Source organism: Crotalus tigris, unplaced genomic scaffold (genome assembly GCF_016545835.1).
Source record: "Crotalus tigris isolate CLP2741 ecotype Arizona unplaced genomic scaffold, ASM1654583v1 scf7180000021456.382230, whole genome shotgun sequence".
In the NCBI taxonomy this organism is placed as follows: domain Eukaryota; kingdom Metazoa; phylum Chordata; class Lepidosauria; order Squamata; family Viperidae; genus Crotalus; species Crotalus tigris.
The window spans coordinates 368,940-382,230 of NW_024098518.1; the positions used below are offsets into that span (position 1 = coordinate 368,940).

General features: G+C 43.1%; 1 protein-coding gene across 8 annotated transcripts; it reads right to left on the minus strand.

Annotated features, from left to right (window-relative positions):
• Nucleotides 1-647: 647 nt before the first annotated feature.
• LOC120296736 (C-type lectin domain family 1 member A-like) lies at nt 648-12,497 on the minus strand. 8 transcript variants are annotated; one of them, XR_005553555.1, is made up of 8 exons: nt 12,249-12,497; nt 10,497-10,595; nt 9,246-9,400; nt 7,597-7,664; nt 7,338-7,480; nt 7,142-7,213; nt 6,292-6,518; nt 648-1,253 (listed from the first exon to the last, which is right to left on the minus strand). XR_005553555.1 is itself a non-coding variant. In XM_039318681.1 (6 exons), exons 1-6 carry the CDS (start codon nt 12,265-12,267, stop codon nt 1,240-1,242), a joined length of 498 nt encoding a protein of 165 aa, XP_039174615.1. In that variant the 5' UTR covers nt 12,268-12,497; the 3' UTR covers nt 648-1,239. The 8 variants fall into 8 exon arrangements, 2 of the variants coding, with proteins under 2 accessions (XP_039174615.1, XP_039174614.1); XR_005553557.1 differs by lacking the exon at nt 7,597-7,664; XR_005553556.1 differs by lacking the exon at nt 7,142-7,213.
• Nucleotides 12,498-13,291: the final 794 nt, after the last annotated feature.

The window sequence follows — 13,291 nt, forward strand, 5'->3', positions numbered from 1 at the left end:
TGGCCCAGCCCAAGGGAGGTAAGGCACCCGCCGGAAAAGGGGAAAAAAATGGCAGACAGCCTTGCTTGGTGACCCCCGTGAAATGGTGTCACGACCCATAGGTTGCGAACCGCTGCTATATACCATTCCAGACAAATGCCTGTCCAGTTTCTTCTTAAAAGCCACCAATTATGGAGCACCCACAACTTCTGGTGGCAAGCCGTTCCACTGGTTAATGGTCCTGTTAGGAAGTTTCTCCTTAATGCCAGGTTGCTTCTGTCCTTGATTAGTTTCTAACTATTTTTTTTTTTTTGTCCTGCCCTCTGGTGCTTTGGAGAAGAGGTTGACCCCCTCCTCTTCTTTGGGGCAGCCCCTCAAATACTGGAATACGGTCCTCATGCAATCATGTTTACATGCATCCATCCATGGATTCTTGCCTCGTTTCTGCCCCAGAGGTTTTAGGGCCCGGGGGGGGGCGAGCTTTGCCTCCAGAACTGATTATGACTTTTATAGATTATCCACTGGGCACTTTTAATTCCTGCCAACCCAAATCCAGCCAACTGGTGCTACCTAATTCAACACGTAACAAAATTATTCGTATATACAGTATATAGATATATATATACTGTAATAGTGCTCCTAGAAGCACGAAGCTGAAAACACCAGCCTGAAGATGACGAATGAGACTTCGTCAAAACGTCGCCAAGACACTTCCAATTTGACGCGGGAGAAAACCCGAATAACCAAAGACCTATATAGATATATTTATATACAGTACTTTGAAATTTATCAACCCGTCAATGCGCTAACATTGAGCAAAACTGGAATGGCAAGGCTAAAAAAAAAAAAAAACCTAGAAGTCCCTGAAAAAGGTAAATAAACACCAACGGTCACCGCGAAACACTTTAAATTTCCTAAAGGTGACAAGAGAAAGCGGTGAAAAATCAGCATTCGGGAGATATAAAAGGCCAGCCTAAATTAGCAAAGATCGAAGGGATGGCAAGCCCTTGATACAGGCATCTGACTTCTTGGAAGAACAAGAGATGTCGTTGGGCATTTTCGTTTCCTGGGATCACCATGGGCCACTTGAGGAGCGAGCCGCCATTGCATAAGAGGAAAAAAGGACATTTTGGGGTTCGCGTTGATGGTTTCAAAGCATGACTTGCTTGCACAGACAGCTGATCTCCTCAGTGCAGGGCCTGGTGAAGGCCTTTCCCTTGCTAATCGCCACGCAACTGTCTCTGGGGACAAAGGGCTTCGTTAGCTGTACAGACCTGCCAAGGGATTAAAAAAATAACTGAGTTACTGAGTCAAAGTGCCGCGCCTCAGTACAGTGAGCCCTTGACTTATAACCATTTGATAATAATAGTAATAATAATAGTAAAGTTGGAAGGGAGTTTGGAGGTCATCTAGTCCAACCCCCTGCTCAGGCAGGAAACCCTATACCATTTCAGACAAATGGCTGTCCAGTCTCTTCTTAAAAACATCCAGTGTTGGAGCATTCACTGCTTCTGGAGGCAGGTGGTTCCACTGGTTAATTGTTCTCACTGTCAGGAAGTTTCTCCTTAGTTCCAGGTTGCTTCTCTCCTTGATCAGTTTCCATCCGTTGCTTCTTGTCCTGCCTTCTGGTGCTTTGGAGAAGAGCTTGACTCCCTCTTCTTTGGGGCAGCCCCTGAGATACTGGAAGACTGCTTATCATGTCCCCCCTCGTCCTTCTCTTCGTTAAACTAGACATACCCAATTCTAGCAACCGTTCCTTATATGTTTTAGCCTCCAGTCTCCTAATCATCTTTGTTGCTCTTCTCTGCACTCTTTCTAGAGTCTCAGCATCTTTTTTACATCGTGGTGACCAAAACTGGATGCAGCATTCCAAGTGTGGCCTTCCCAAGGCCTTGTAAAGTGGTATTAACCCTTCACCTGATCTTGATTCTATTTCTTTAGTGACTGTTCAAAGTTACTAAAACAGCACTAGAAAAAGCGACTTGCAACCGTTTTCCATACTTAACGGCCGTTGCAGCATCCCCGTGGTCACGGGATCGAAATTCGGACGCTTGGCAGCGGACTCACATTTATGACAGCCGCAGTGCCACGTGATCCATTTTCTGACCAGCAAAGCCAGCAGGGATCGAGTGGGACAACTCGCCTTGCCCTGCTCAGCTGGCCGTGCTCAGTGTATAAGGAGCAAAACGGAAAAGGCCAGCGCATAGCACAATTCAATATGTGGCTAAAGGAATGGTGTAAAGGGGAAGGCTTTGGATATATTAGTCACGATGTCAGTAGCTGGTCCAATCAAAAGATGTACAAAAGAGATGGTTTGCATCCATCAAAAAAAGGGACTGAGTTACTCGGCTATAAATTCACAGATTTTCTGGAGGGAAATTTAAACTAAACAGCGGGGACAGGGAATTAATTGATACGGAACAACCCTGTCCCCGGCAATTTAAAAACTATAGGGCTATCAGTGCATGTAGCACAGATGTGTGTGTGGACAAGAATACCAACCTTGCTACCAATCAAAATGAAGCCTCTAATAGCGAGTGCCATATAAAGTGCACTAACCAAATAGGTGGTAAGACAATAGGGGAACTCAGGCACCACACAGGTTATGTAGAAAGGAAACACAGGGCCACCCACAAAGGACTCAAATGTTTATACACCAATGCACAAAGTATGAACAGCAAACAGGGTGAACTAGAAATTCAGGTTAATGAGGGCAGATACGATATTGTTGCCATTACGGAAACATGGTGGGATGAAACTCACACATGGAACACACAGCTAGAGGGATTTAAATTATTTAAAAGAAACAGACCAAATAAAAGAGGAGGTGGAGTTGCTCTCTATATAAGAAATAACTACATCTTCACAGAAATAGAGTACAACAATGATAAAAACTGTCTTGAATGCATTTGGGTCAATATAAAAGGGGGGGGAAATGACATTGCCATAGGTGTATACTACAGACCACCCAACCAAACAGAGGAAATAGATGAACTTTTTGCTAGTCAGCTAACTAAGGTATGTAGGAAGCACACCACAATAGTAATGGGGGACTTTAACTACCCTGACATCAACTGGGAGACAAACTCCGCACCAAGTGGAAGATCAAACAGGTTCCTGGCAAACCTAGCAGACAACTTTGTCTCCCAAAAAGTAGAGAATGGAACTAGGGGATTAGCCATTTTGGATCTAATTCTCACTAACAGAGATGAAATGATAGACGGTGTTGGAGCCATAGGAACCCTGGGAGGAAGTGATCATGCAATATTAGAATTCAACATTATAGAAGCACAACCAATAGAACACAGTCAAACTAGAGTCTTGGACTTCAAGAGAGCTAATTTCAATAAACTTAGAGAGGGCTTGGGAAGGATTCCATGGATGAGAATCCTCAAGGGGAAAACAACTCAAGAAGCTTGGGAAATTTTGAAAAATGAGATAATAAAAGCACAGTCTAGCACAATACCAACAAAGAGGAAAAATAACAGCTCTCAAAAGAAACCAGCATGGCTGCATAAAGAACTCTCTGACAAATTGAAAGATAAAAAGGACAAGTATAGAAAGTGGAAAGAGGGGAACATAACTAAGTCAGAATATCAGCAAATAGCCCGAGCCTGCAAAGATGAAGTGAAGAAAGCCAAGGCTCAAAATGAACTGAGGCTTGCGACCAAAGTCAAAAATAACAAAAAAAGCTTCTTTCAACATGTAAAAAACAAGAAAAAAGTGAAGGAAATGATTGGTCCATTAGTGGGTGGAAGTGGCAAGAAGGTGACAAGCAACAGGGAGAAAGCAGAACTATTTAACTCATTTTTTGCATCTGTCTTTACACAAAGGGAAAAAACAGACCAACCTATCAAAAATAGTGCCACAAAAAACAAAACAGAAACACAAGTTAAGATAGGCAAGAAAATCGTTAGTGAGCACCTGTCCAGCCTAGATGAGTTCAAATCGCCAGGACCAGACGGATTACACCCCAGAGTTCTCAAGGAACTGGCAGATGTGATATCGGAGCCACTGAACTATATTTTTCAAAGATCCTGGAACACAGGGGAACTACCAGAGGACTGGAAAAGAGCTGATGTAGTTCCCATCCTCAAAAAAGGAAAAAAAATGGATCCAGGAAATTACAGACCTATCAGCCTGACCTCAATACCTGGGAAGATCCTGGAAAAGATAATCAAACAACGAATCAACGAACACCTAGAGGCAAACAAAGTCATTACTAAAAGCCAACATGGGTTTGTCAAAAATAGATCATGCCAGACAAATCTTATTGCATTCTTTGACCAAGTGACAAAATTAGTGGATCAGAGGAATGCTGTGGACATAATTTACTTGGACTTCAGTAAGGCATTTGATAAAGTAGATCACAACCTACTACTTGACAAGATAGAAAAATGTGGGGTAGACAGAACCACCACCAGATGGATCCGTAGCTGGCTGACCGGCCGTACTCAGCGAGTGGTCCTCAATGGAACTGCATCTATATGGAGGGAAGTGTGTAGTGGGGTGCCCCAGGGCTCTGTTCTGGGCCCAGTACTCTTCAACATCTTCATCAACGATTTGGATGAAGGGATAGATGGGGAACTCATCAAATTTGCAGATGACACCAAGCTGGCAGGAATAGCCAACACTCCAGAAGACAGGCTTCAGATACAGAAGGATCTGGACAGACTTGAACACTGGGCACTAACTAACAAAATGAAATTCAATGGTGAAAAAAGCAAGGTTCTACATTTAGGCAAGAAAAACCAAATGCACAAGTACAGCATAGGTGGCACCATGCTCAATAGTAGTAACTGTGAGAGGGACCTCGGAGTCCTAGTAGACAATCACTTAAATATGAGCCAGCAGTGTGCTGCAGCTGCCAAAAAGGCCAACACAGTGCTAGGCTGCATTAACAGAGGGATAGAATCAAGATCACGTGAAGTATTAATACCACTCTTCAATGCCTTGGTAAGGCCACACTTGGAATACTGCATCCAGTTTTGGTCACCACGATGTAAAAAAGATGTTGAGACTCTAGAAAGAGTACAGAGAAGAGCAACAAAGATGATTAGGGGACTGGAGGCTAAAACATATAAGGAACGGTTGCTAGAATTGGGTATGTCTAGTTTAACGAAGAGAAGGACAAGGGGGGACATGATAGCAGTATTCCAATATCTCAGGGGCTGCCATAAAGAAGAGGGAATTAAGCTATTTTCCAAAGCACCTGAAGGCAGGACAAGAAGCAACGGGTGGAAACTCATCAAGGAGAGAAGCAACCTAGAACTAAGGAGAAACTTCCTGACAGTGAGAACAATTAATCAGTGGAACAGCTTGCCTCCAGAAGCAGTAAATGCTCCAACACTGGAAGTTTTTAAGAAGAGACTGGACAGCCATTTGTCCGAAATAGCGTAGGGTTTCCTGCCCGAGCAGGGGGTTGGACTAGATGACCTCCAAGGTCCCTTCCAACTTTACTACTATTACTATTACTAATTTGTCGCTGCCACAGGAAAGCTCGACATGGCGAACTTGCCACGGGACAACTGGCTGCAGGAGAATTTAACCATTCAATTTAATTATTTAAAATGAAGAAAAGAAAATAGTTTAAATCTTTTGTCGTTCCCATTTCATGTTGTCCCTCCTTCGGCATCCTTTCTTTAATGATTCTATTCCGCCCTTTGTTTGATATTAGGGCAGGGGTAGGCAACTTTGGCTCTTCTATGACTGGTGGACTTCAACTCCCAGAATTCCTCGGCCAGCATGGGGGAACTATGGCCCCCTCATGACTCATGGACTTCAACTCCCAGAATTCCTCAGCCAGCATGGGGGAACTATGGCCCCCTCATGACTTGCGGACTTCAACTCCCAGAATTCCTCAGCCAGCATGGGGGAACTATGGCCCCCTCATGACTTGCGGACTTCAACTCCCAGAATTCCTCAGCCAGCATGGGAGAACTATGGCCCCCTCATGACTGGTGGACTTCAACTCCCATAATTCCTCGACCAGCATGGGGGAACTATGGCCCCCTCATGACTCGTGGACTTCAACTCCCAGAATTCCTGAGCCTGCCTGGCTCAGCTTGGAAATCTCTCCCTTTCCCCTCAGCATGGCTGGCCCAGGAATTCTGGGAGTTGAAGTCCACCAGTCATAAAAGAGCCAAGGTTGCCTAACCTTGTATTTAGGGTAACTCTTCTCCTGTGGCAAGTTTCCCATAAACCCCAGTGGGGAAGCCAGATCTGCTTAGCAACCATGTTAATCACTTAACAACTGCAGTGTTTCACTTAACAGGTATGGCAAGGAAGGTCATAAAACAGAGCAAAACTCACTGAAGGACTGTCCCACTTAGCAACAGGAATTTTGAGCTCCGTGGTGGGGATGCTGCGTGGAAACCAGTCACGAGTCCCTTTTTTCAGCGCCGTTGTAACTTTTTTATATTTTTTCTTTTATTAAAAGTTTTACAAATTTAATACAATATAACCGTTGTAACTTTGAACGGCCACTAAACAAACTGTCGTATGTCCAGGACCACCGGGACGGGTGTGTTCTCTGTACTCTAGAAAAAAGAGCAACAAAGATGATTAGGGGACTGGAGGCTAAAACATATAAGGAACGGTTGCTAGAATTGGGTATGTCTAGTTTAACAAAGAGAAGGACGAGGGGGGACAGGATAGCAGTCTTCCAGTATCTTAGGGGCTGCCCCAAAGAAGAGGGAGTCAAGCTATTCTCCAAAGCACCTGAAGGCAGGACAAGAAGTAACGGGTGGAAACTAATCAAGGAGAGAAGCAACCTAGAACTAAGGAGAAATTTCCTGGCACTGAGAGCAATTAACCAGTGGAACCACCTGCCTCCAGAAGCGGTGAATGCTCCAACACTGGAAGTTTTTAAGAAGAGACTGGACAGCCATTTGTCCGGAATGGTGTAGGGTTTCCTGCCTGAGCAGGGGGTTGGACTAGATGACCTCCAAGGTCCCTTCCATCTGTTGTTCTGTTATTCTTTTTTCCTTCCTTCGTCCCTCCCTCCCTCCTTCCAATACTGGAAGTTTTTAAGAAGAGATTGGACAGCCCTTTGTCCGAAATGGTGTAGGGTTTCCTGCCTGAGCAGGGGGTTGGACTAGATGACCTCCAAGGTCCCTTCCAACTTTACTACTATTATTATTACTATTATTATTATTATTACCTAACATCGGCTGCTCTTTAAAGCAGGACTTGGTGTCCCTTCAGGAGTCAGGCTAAGGCCAGCATTCTCCGACTTTTGGAAAAAGGATTTCGAAAACATTTTAAAAGATCTTTTAAAGTTTAAAGGCCCCCCCCCCGATGAGCTCCGCCTCTTGCCCACGCAGCCCCGGGGGGGGGGGTGAAGAGGGGAAACTCACATCCGGAGGTGCAGGAAGCCTCCGTCTGCCCAGTGCCAGGTCCCCCGAGACAGGTTGAAGAACAAACCGATCCAGGTCCTCTGCAGGACGTAGCTGTGGTTAACCAGGATGACCCATTTGTGGGACTCTCGGAGCAGGAATTCCTAGGAATAAGAGGCCGGTCGGAGTCTGGCCACAGCCCAGGAAGGTGGGAACTCGGGGCTGTCCGCAGGAAACCACCCCAAATTCTGGGCGCCCAAGGACAGGGGTCACCGTGCACCTTGGCAACGTCCACCCATTCACGTAAAGAAATGTTGGAGTAGAGTTCACCTCTTGATCAGGAAGACTCTTAAAGTGTATATCGAGACAAAACCAGAGACTTTACTTCTATAAAAGAACAACAGAGCTGTAAGGGATCTTGGAGGTCTTCTAGTCCAACCCTCTGCACGAGCAGGAAAACATATGCTATTTATTTATTTATGAGACTTATATACCGCTTTAAGTGCAAGCACTCTCTAAGCGGTGTACACCAGTAAGCAATGTATATATATATATTTACATTGCCCCCAACAATCTGGGTCCTCATTTTACCTACCCCGGAAGGATGGAAGGCTGAGTCAACCTTGAGCCGGTGAGATTTGAACCGCTGACCTGCTGAACACAGTCAGCTAAAGTGGCCTGCAGTACTGCACTCTAACTGCTGCGCCACCTCGGCTCCTATCCCAGGCAAATGGTGGCCCAGCCTTGTTTTGAGAGATGAGAGATATAGAAAGAGAGAGAGAGAGAGAGAGAGAGAGAGAGAGAGAGAGAGAGAGGAGGGGATAGAATGGATAAATACATATAGACAAATGATGGTAGGAAGGTAGGAAGATAGGTAAGTAGGTAGAGAGAGAGAGATGGAATAGAGATAGATGATAGATAGATAGATAGATAGATAGATAGATAGATAGATAGACAGACAGACAGACAGACATAGATGAGAGAGAGAGAAAGAGAGAGAAATGGAATAGAGACACAGACACAGTAGATATTAGAAAGGTAGGTTGAGAGATAGATAGATAGATAGATAGATAGATAGATAGATAGATAGATAGATAGATAGATAGATAATAGTGAGATAGATAGATAGATAGATAGATAGATAGATAGATAGATAGATAGATAATAGTGGGAGATGATAGATAGATAGATAGATAATAGTGAGATAGATGATAGATAGATAGATAGATAATAGTGAGATAGATGATAGATAGATAGATAATAGTGAGATAGATGATAGATAGATAAATAATAGTGAGATAGATGATAGATAGATAGATAGATAGATAGATAATAGTGAGATAGATGATAGATAGATAGACAGAGATAGATAGATAGATAGATAGATAGATAGATAGATAGATACAAACAGAGATAGACAGATAGATGAGAGAGAGAGAAAGAGAAATAGAATAGAGACAGAGACAGACACAGTAGATATTAGAAAGGTAGGTTGAGGTAGATAGATAGATAGATAGATAGATAGATAGATAGATAGATAGATAGATAGATAGATAGCAAGATAGATGATAGATAGAGACAAACAGACAGATAAATGAGAGAGAGAGAGAAAGAGAGAAATGGAATAGAGACAGACAGACAGACAGACAGATGAGAGAGGAAAGAAATGGAATAGATAGACAGACAGGAGATAGATAGATAGAGAGAGAGAGATTGAATAGAGAGAGAGAGAGAGACAGACAGACAGATGAGAGAGAGAGGAAAGAGATGGAATAGACAGATAGACAGACCGACAGAGATAGAGATAGATGAGAGACAGAGAGAGGGGGGAGAGAGGATTTCAAATCCAGGAACATGCAGGGAGCCCCCCCCCCGCACCCACCCCCCCACCTCCTCACCCCCAGTTCCACTAATGGCGAGAAGTCTCACCATTTCCCCTTCCGTGTCGGCCTTGACCAGCCGGCCTCCCTGCCTCTGGCATTCGTCCTCGCAGGTTCTCCAGGGCATCAAGCCATCCGTCCATCGGTAGCAGCCTTCCGCCCGTTGCAGCCAGGTGTAGTCCCCGCAGGGTTTGCAGTGTTGACCTAGAGAAGGAGAGGAGGCCAAGGGGAGAGAAAAGCACAGGCACTCCTTCCCCCAGGCTCACTCGTCCCGTTCTTCTCCCTTCGCACGTACACACCCTCTTCAGAACTGGGGGGGAGGAAGGCTGAGTTGAGGGCCGGAAGGAGTAGCTGAAGATGAGGGGAGTAGAGCTTTACACAACTGGGAGGGCGGCGAAGTCCCTGAAATTATTTTTTTCTCTACCTCTCCTACCTAAGGCCTCCCTTCTAATGCCCTCTTTGGATGAGGCAGCCATTGCCAAGTCCTCGGGGCTTTGGGTGTAGATCCAGACTCTGGGGTCCTGGTTGTTTTCTTGTAGGCGTTTCATGACCCAACTAGGTAACATCATCAGAGCTAGAAGGGAGTGGGGTTGCTGAGTGGAGGAGGAGGAGGAAGAGGAGGCAGGAAGAGAAGGAAAAGGAGGATTGAGGGGTCCTTGATGCTCTCTAAGCTCGTTTTTTTGCTTGCAGACATTTCATGACCCAACTAGGGAACGTCATCACAGCTAGAAGGGAGTAGCATTTGCAGGGCGGAGGAGGAGGAGGAGGAGGAGGAGGAGGAGGAGGAGGAGGAGGACTGTGGATCCTCAGTGCTCTCTGAGCTTGGTGGTTTTCTTGCAGATGTTTCATGACCCAGCTAGGTAACATCATCAGTGCTAGAAGGGATGGGTTTGCAAGGAGGAGGAGCAGGAGGAGCAGGAGCAGGAGGACTGTGGAGTCCTTATTGTTCTCTGAACCTACTTGTTTTCTTGCAGACATTTCATGACCCAACTAAGTAACATCATCAGTACAAGAAAGGGGTGAGGTTTGTTCTCTGTTTATACACACATTATTCGTCTCAACGTCTGTTTTGTAATGTGGTGACCAAAGCTGAACGCAGTATTCCATGTGGGGTCTTGCTAAAGTTAAAACCCAGTTAGTCATAAAACCTGGTTAGTTAAAACACGGTTAGCCATACAAGGGGTGGATAGCTCCCTTCTGAAAAAGCACAGGGTTGTCTTTTCTACCCAAAGCCTGAAGCTGCGCAGGGCGGTCCCCCCGTTTGGGAGCCAGGAGGAGCAAAGACGGGGGAGAGGCTTACCTTGGTCTCCCGCCAACAGTTTGATAGCATCGTTCAGCCTTTTCTCCCTGGTCCTCATCAGGAGAGTTTGGGCATTTAATGTGTCGGCCTTCTGGATATCTGAAACGGAGGGGAAGTAAACCAGAGACTTGCAATAGTGGCAAATGTCTCTAGCTCAGGTGAAGGATGAGGGAGAATATTCATTCTCTGAGCTTGTGGGTTGGTTTCCGAACGTTTCGTTACCAGGCTGGGTAACATCTTCAGGGGTGTTTAGGGGGTGTCAATGTCGGCGTTCTCCTGCTTATAAGGGCTTCAGGTGTGCGTGTGTCAAGTGAGGATCTTGTGATGGGTTAGGTGTGAGTCATCAGTGAGAGGCTGGTGATGGGTCTAAAGAGTATTGGGCAGAAGAAGATTTTCCTTCAACTTTTTCCAGGATGGTGGGGGACGGGGTTGGACTAGATGACCTACAAGATCCCTTCCAACTCTTCTCTTCTCTTCTCTTCTCTTCTCTTCTCTTCTCTTCTCTTCTCTTCTCTACTCTTCTCTTCTCTTCTCTTCTCTACTCTACTCTATTCTACTCTACTCTACTCCACTCCACTCCACTCCACTCCACTCCACTCTATTCTATCCTTCATTTTCTTCTCTTCTCTTCTTTTCTCTTCTCTCCTCTCCTCTCTTGTCTCTTCTTTTCTCTACTCTCTATTCTATTCTATTCTATTCTATTCTATTCTATTCTATTCTATTCTATTCTATTCTATTCTTCATTATTCCTATTCTGTTCTATTCCTATTCTATTCTGTATTTCTATTCTGTATTTCTATTCTATTATTCTATTCTATTCTATTCTATTCTATTCTATTCTATTCTATTCTATTCTTCATTATTCCTATTCTGTTCTATTCCTATTCTATTCTGTATTTCTATTCTGTATTTCTATTCTATTCTATTCTATTCTATTCTATTCTATTCTATTCTATTCTATTCTATTCTTCATTATTCCTATTCTGTTCTATTCCTATTCTATTCTGTATTTCTATTCTGTATTTCTATTCTATTATTCTATTCTATTCTATTCTATTCTATTCTATTCTATTCTATTCTATTCTTCATTATTCCTATTCTGTTCTATTCCTATTCTATTCTGTATTTCTATTCTGTATTTCTATCTATCTATTTCTATCTATTCTATTCTATTCTATTCTATCTATTCTAATTCCTTCATTATTCCTATTCTGTTTCTATGTCTATTCTATTCTGTATTTCTTTCTGTATTTTCTATCTATTATTTCTATTCTATTCTGATTCTTATTCGATTCTATTCTAAATTTCTATTCTATTCTATTCTATTCTCATTATTCCTATTCTGTTTCTATTCCTATTCTATTCTGTATTTCTAATCTGTATTTCTAAATCTTTATTCTATCTATTATTCTATTCTATTCTATTCTATTCTATTCTATTCTTCATTATTCTTATTCTTATTCTTATTCCTATTCTATTCTATTCTATTCTATTCTATTCTTCATTATTCTTATTCTTATTCTATTCTATTCTATTCTATTCTATTCTATTCTATTCTATTCTATCCTTCATTCTCTCCTCTCTTCTATTCTCTATTCTCTATACTCTCCTCTCCTCTCCTCTCCTCTCCTCTACTCTACTCTACTATTCTATCCTTCATTCTCTTCTCTCTCTTCTCTCTCTTCTCTACTCTATTCTCTCTAATCTACACAGGAATGAGATCGGAAGGCTGGGAGAAGCAGAGATACTTACAGATGTTAAGGAAACCCATCAGCAGGGAGAACAGGGCCAGAGCTACCACCGCTAAGAAAACGGCAAGTAATTGTGCCCAACTGGTTATGCCAAAGAATTCTGGTGGAAAACAAACAAGAAATCCCGTTACCGATAGGAGAGAATATTTGTAGCTCAGCGTTCAATCGTGGTGTTCTCCGAGGATAGTTGTTTTCTTGTAGGCATTTCATGACCCAACTAGGGAACATCATCAGTGCTAGAAGGGAGAGGGAGTTAGGGAGTAGGGTTTGTGGAAGGAGGAGGAGGAGGAAGATATAAAGACTGTGGGGTCCTTAGTGCTCTCTGAGCTTGGCTGTTTTCTTGTAGACATTTCATTATCCAACTAGGGAACATCATCAGTGTTAGAAGGGAGTGGGGTTTGCAGAGAGGAGGAGGAGGAGGAGGAGGAGGAGGAGGAGGAGGAGGAGGAGGAGGAGGAGGAAGATATAAAGACTGTGGGGTCCTTAGTGCTCTCTGAGCTTGGCTGTTTTCTTGTAGACATTTCATTATCCAACTAGGTAACCTCACCAAAGTTAGAAGGGAGTGTGGAGAGGAGGAGGAGGAGGAGGAGGAATTTTGATCATGGGGATGCTGAAAAACAGTCATAAAAAACTTTTTCAAAGTTGAGGAAAACTATTCTGCAGCAGAAATAAAATTTAAATTTATCCCATTGGCCTCATTTAAATTAAATTAAAAAAGAATTAAAATTTGAATTTAAATTAAACGGACTACCATTTGGATTTAATTGAAAATAGATTAATGGAATTTAGCCTTAAACCGTTTAAAATTTGAATTTAAATTAAAATGGATTCAATTCTCACTGCAAAGCAAAGTGGATTAATATTTAAATAGAAATTAAAATGGAGTCCTCTTTGAATTTAAGCAGTTTATCATTTGAATTTAAATTAAAATAGAACGAAGAGTGAATTTAAATAAAATTAAAAATGGATCAAGTTTTGAGTTTAGATTACTCTTAGAAACGGATGACAGTTCAAAAGCACAATTAAACTACCTAAGGCCCTAGA

Bases quoted from the DNA above. Each gene is read 5' to 3' on its own strand.
- LOC120296736 (XM_039318680.1), bottom strand. The intron at 7,481-9,245 runs GTGAGACTTCTC...TCTTATTCCTAG, and splicing joins CCGACACGGAAGGGGAAATG to GAATTCCTGCTCCGAGAGTC. The intron at 1,254-7,337 runs GTGAGTTTCCCC...ATCCCTTGGCAG, and splicing joins GGCTTCCTGCACCTCCGGAT to GTCTGTACAGCTAACGAAGC.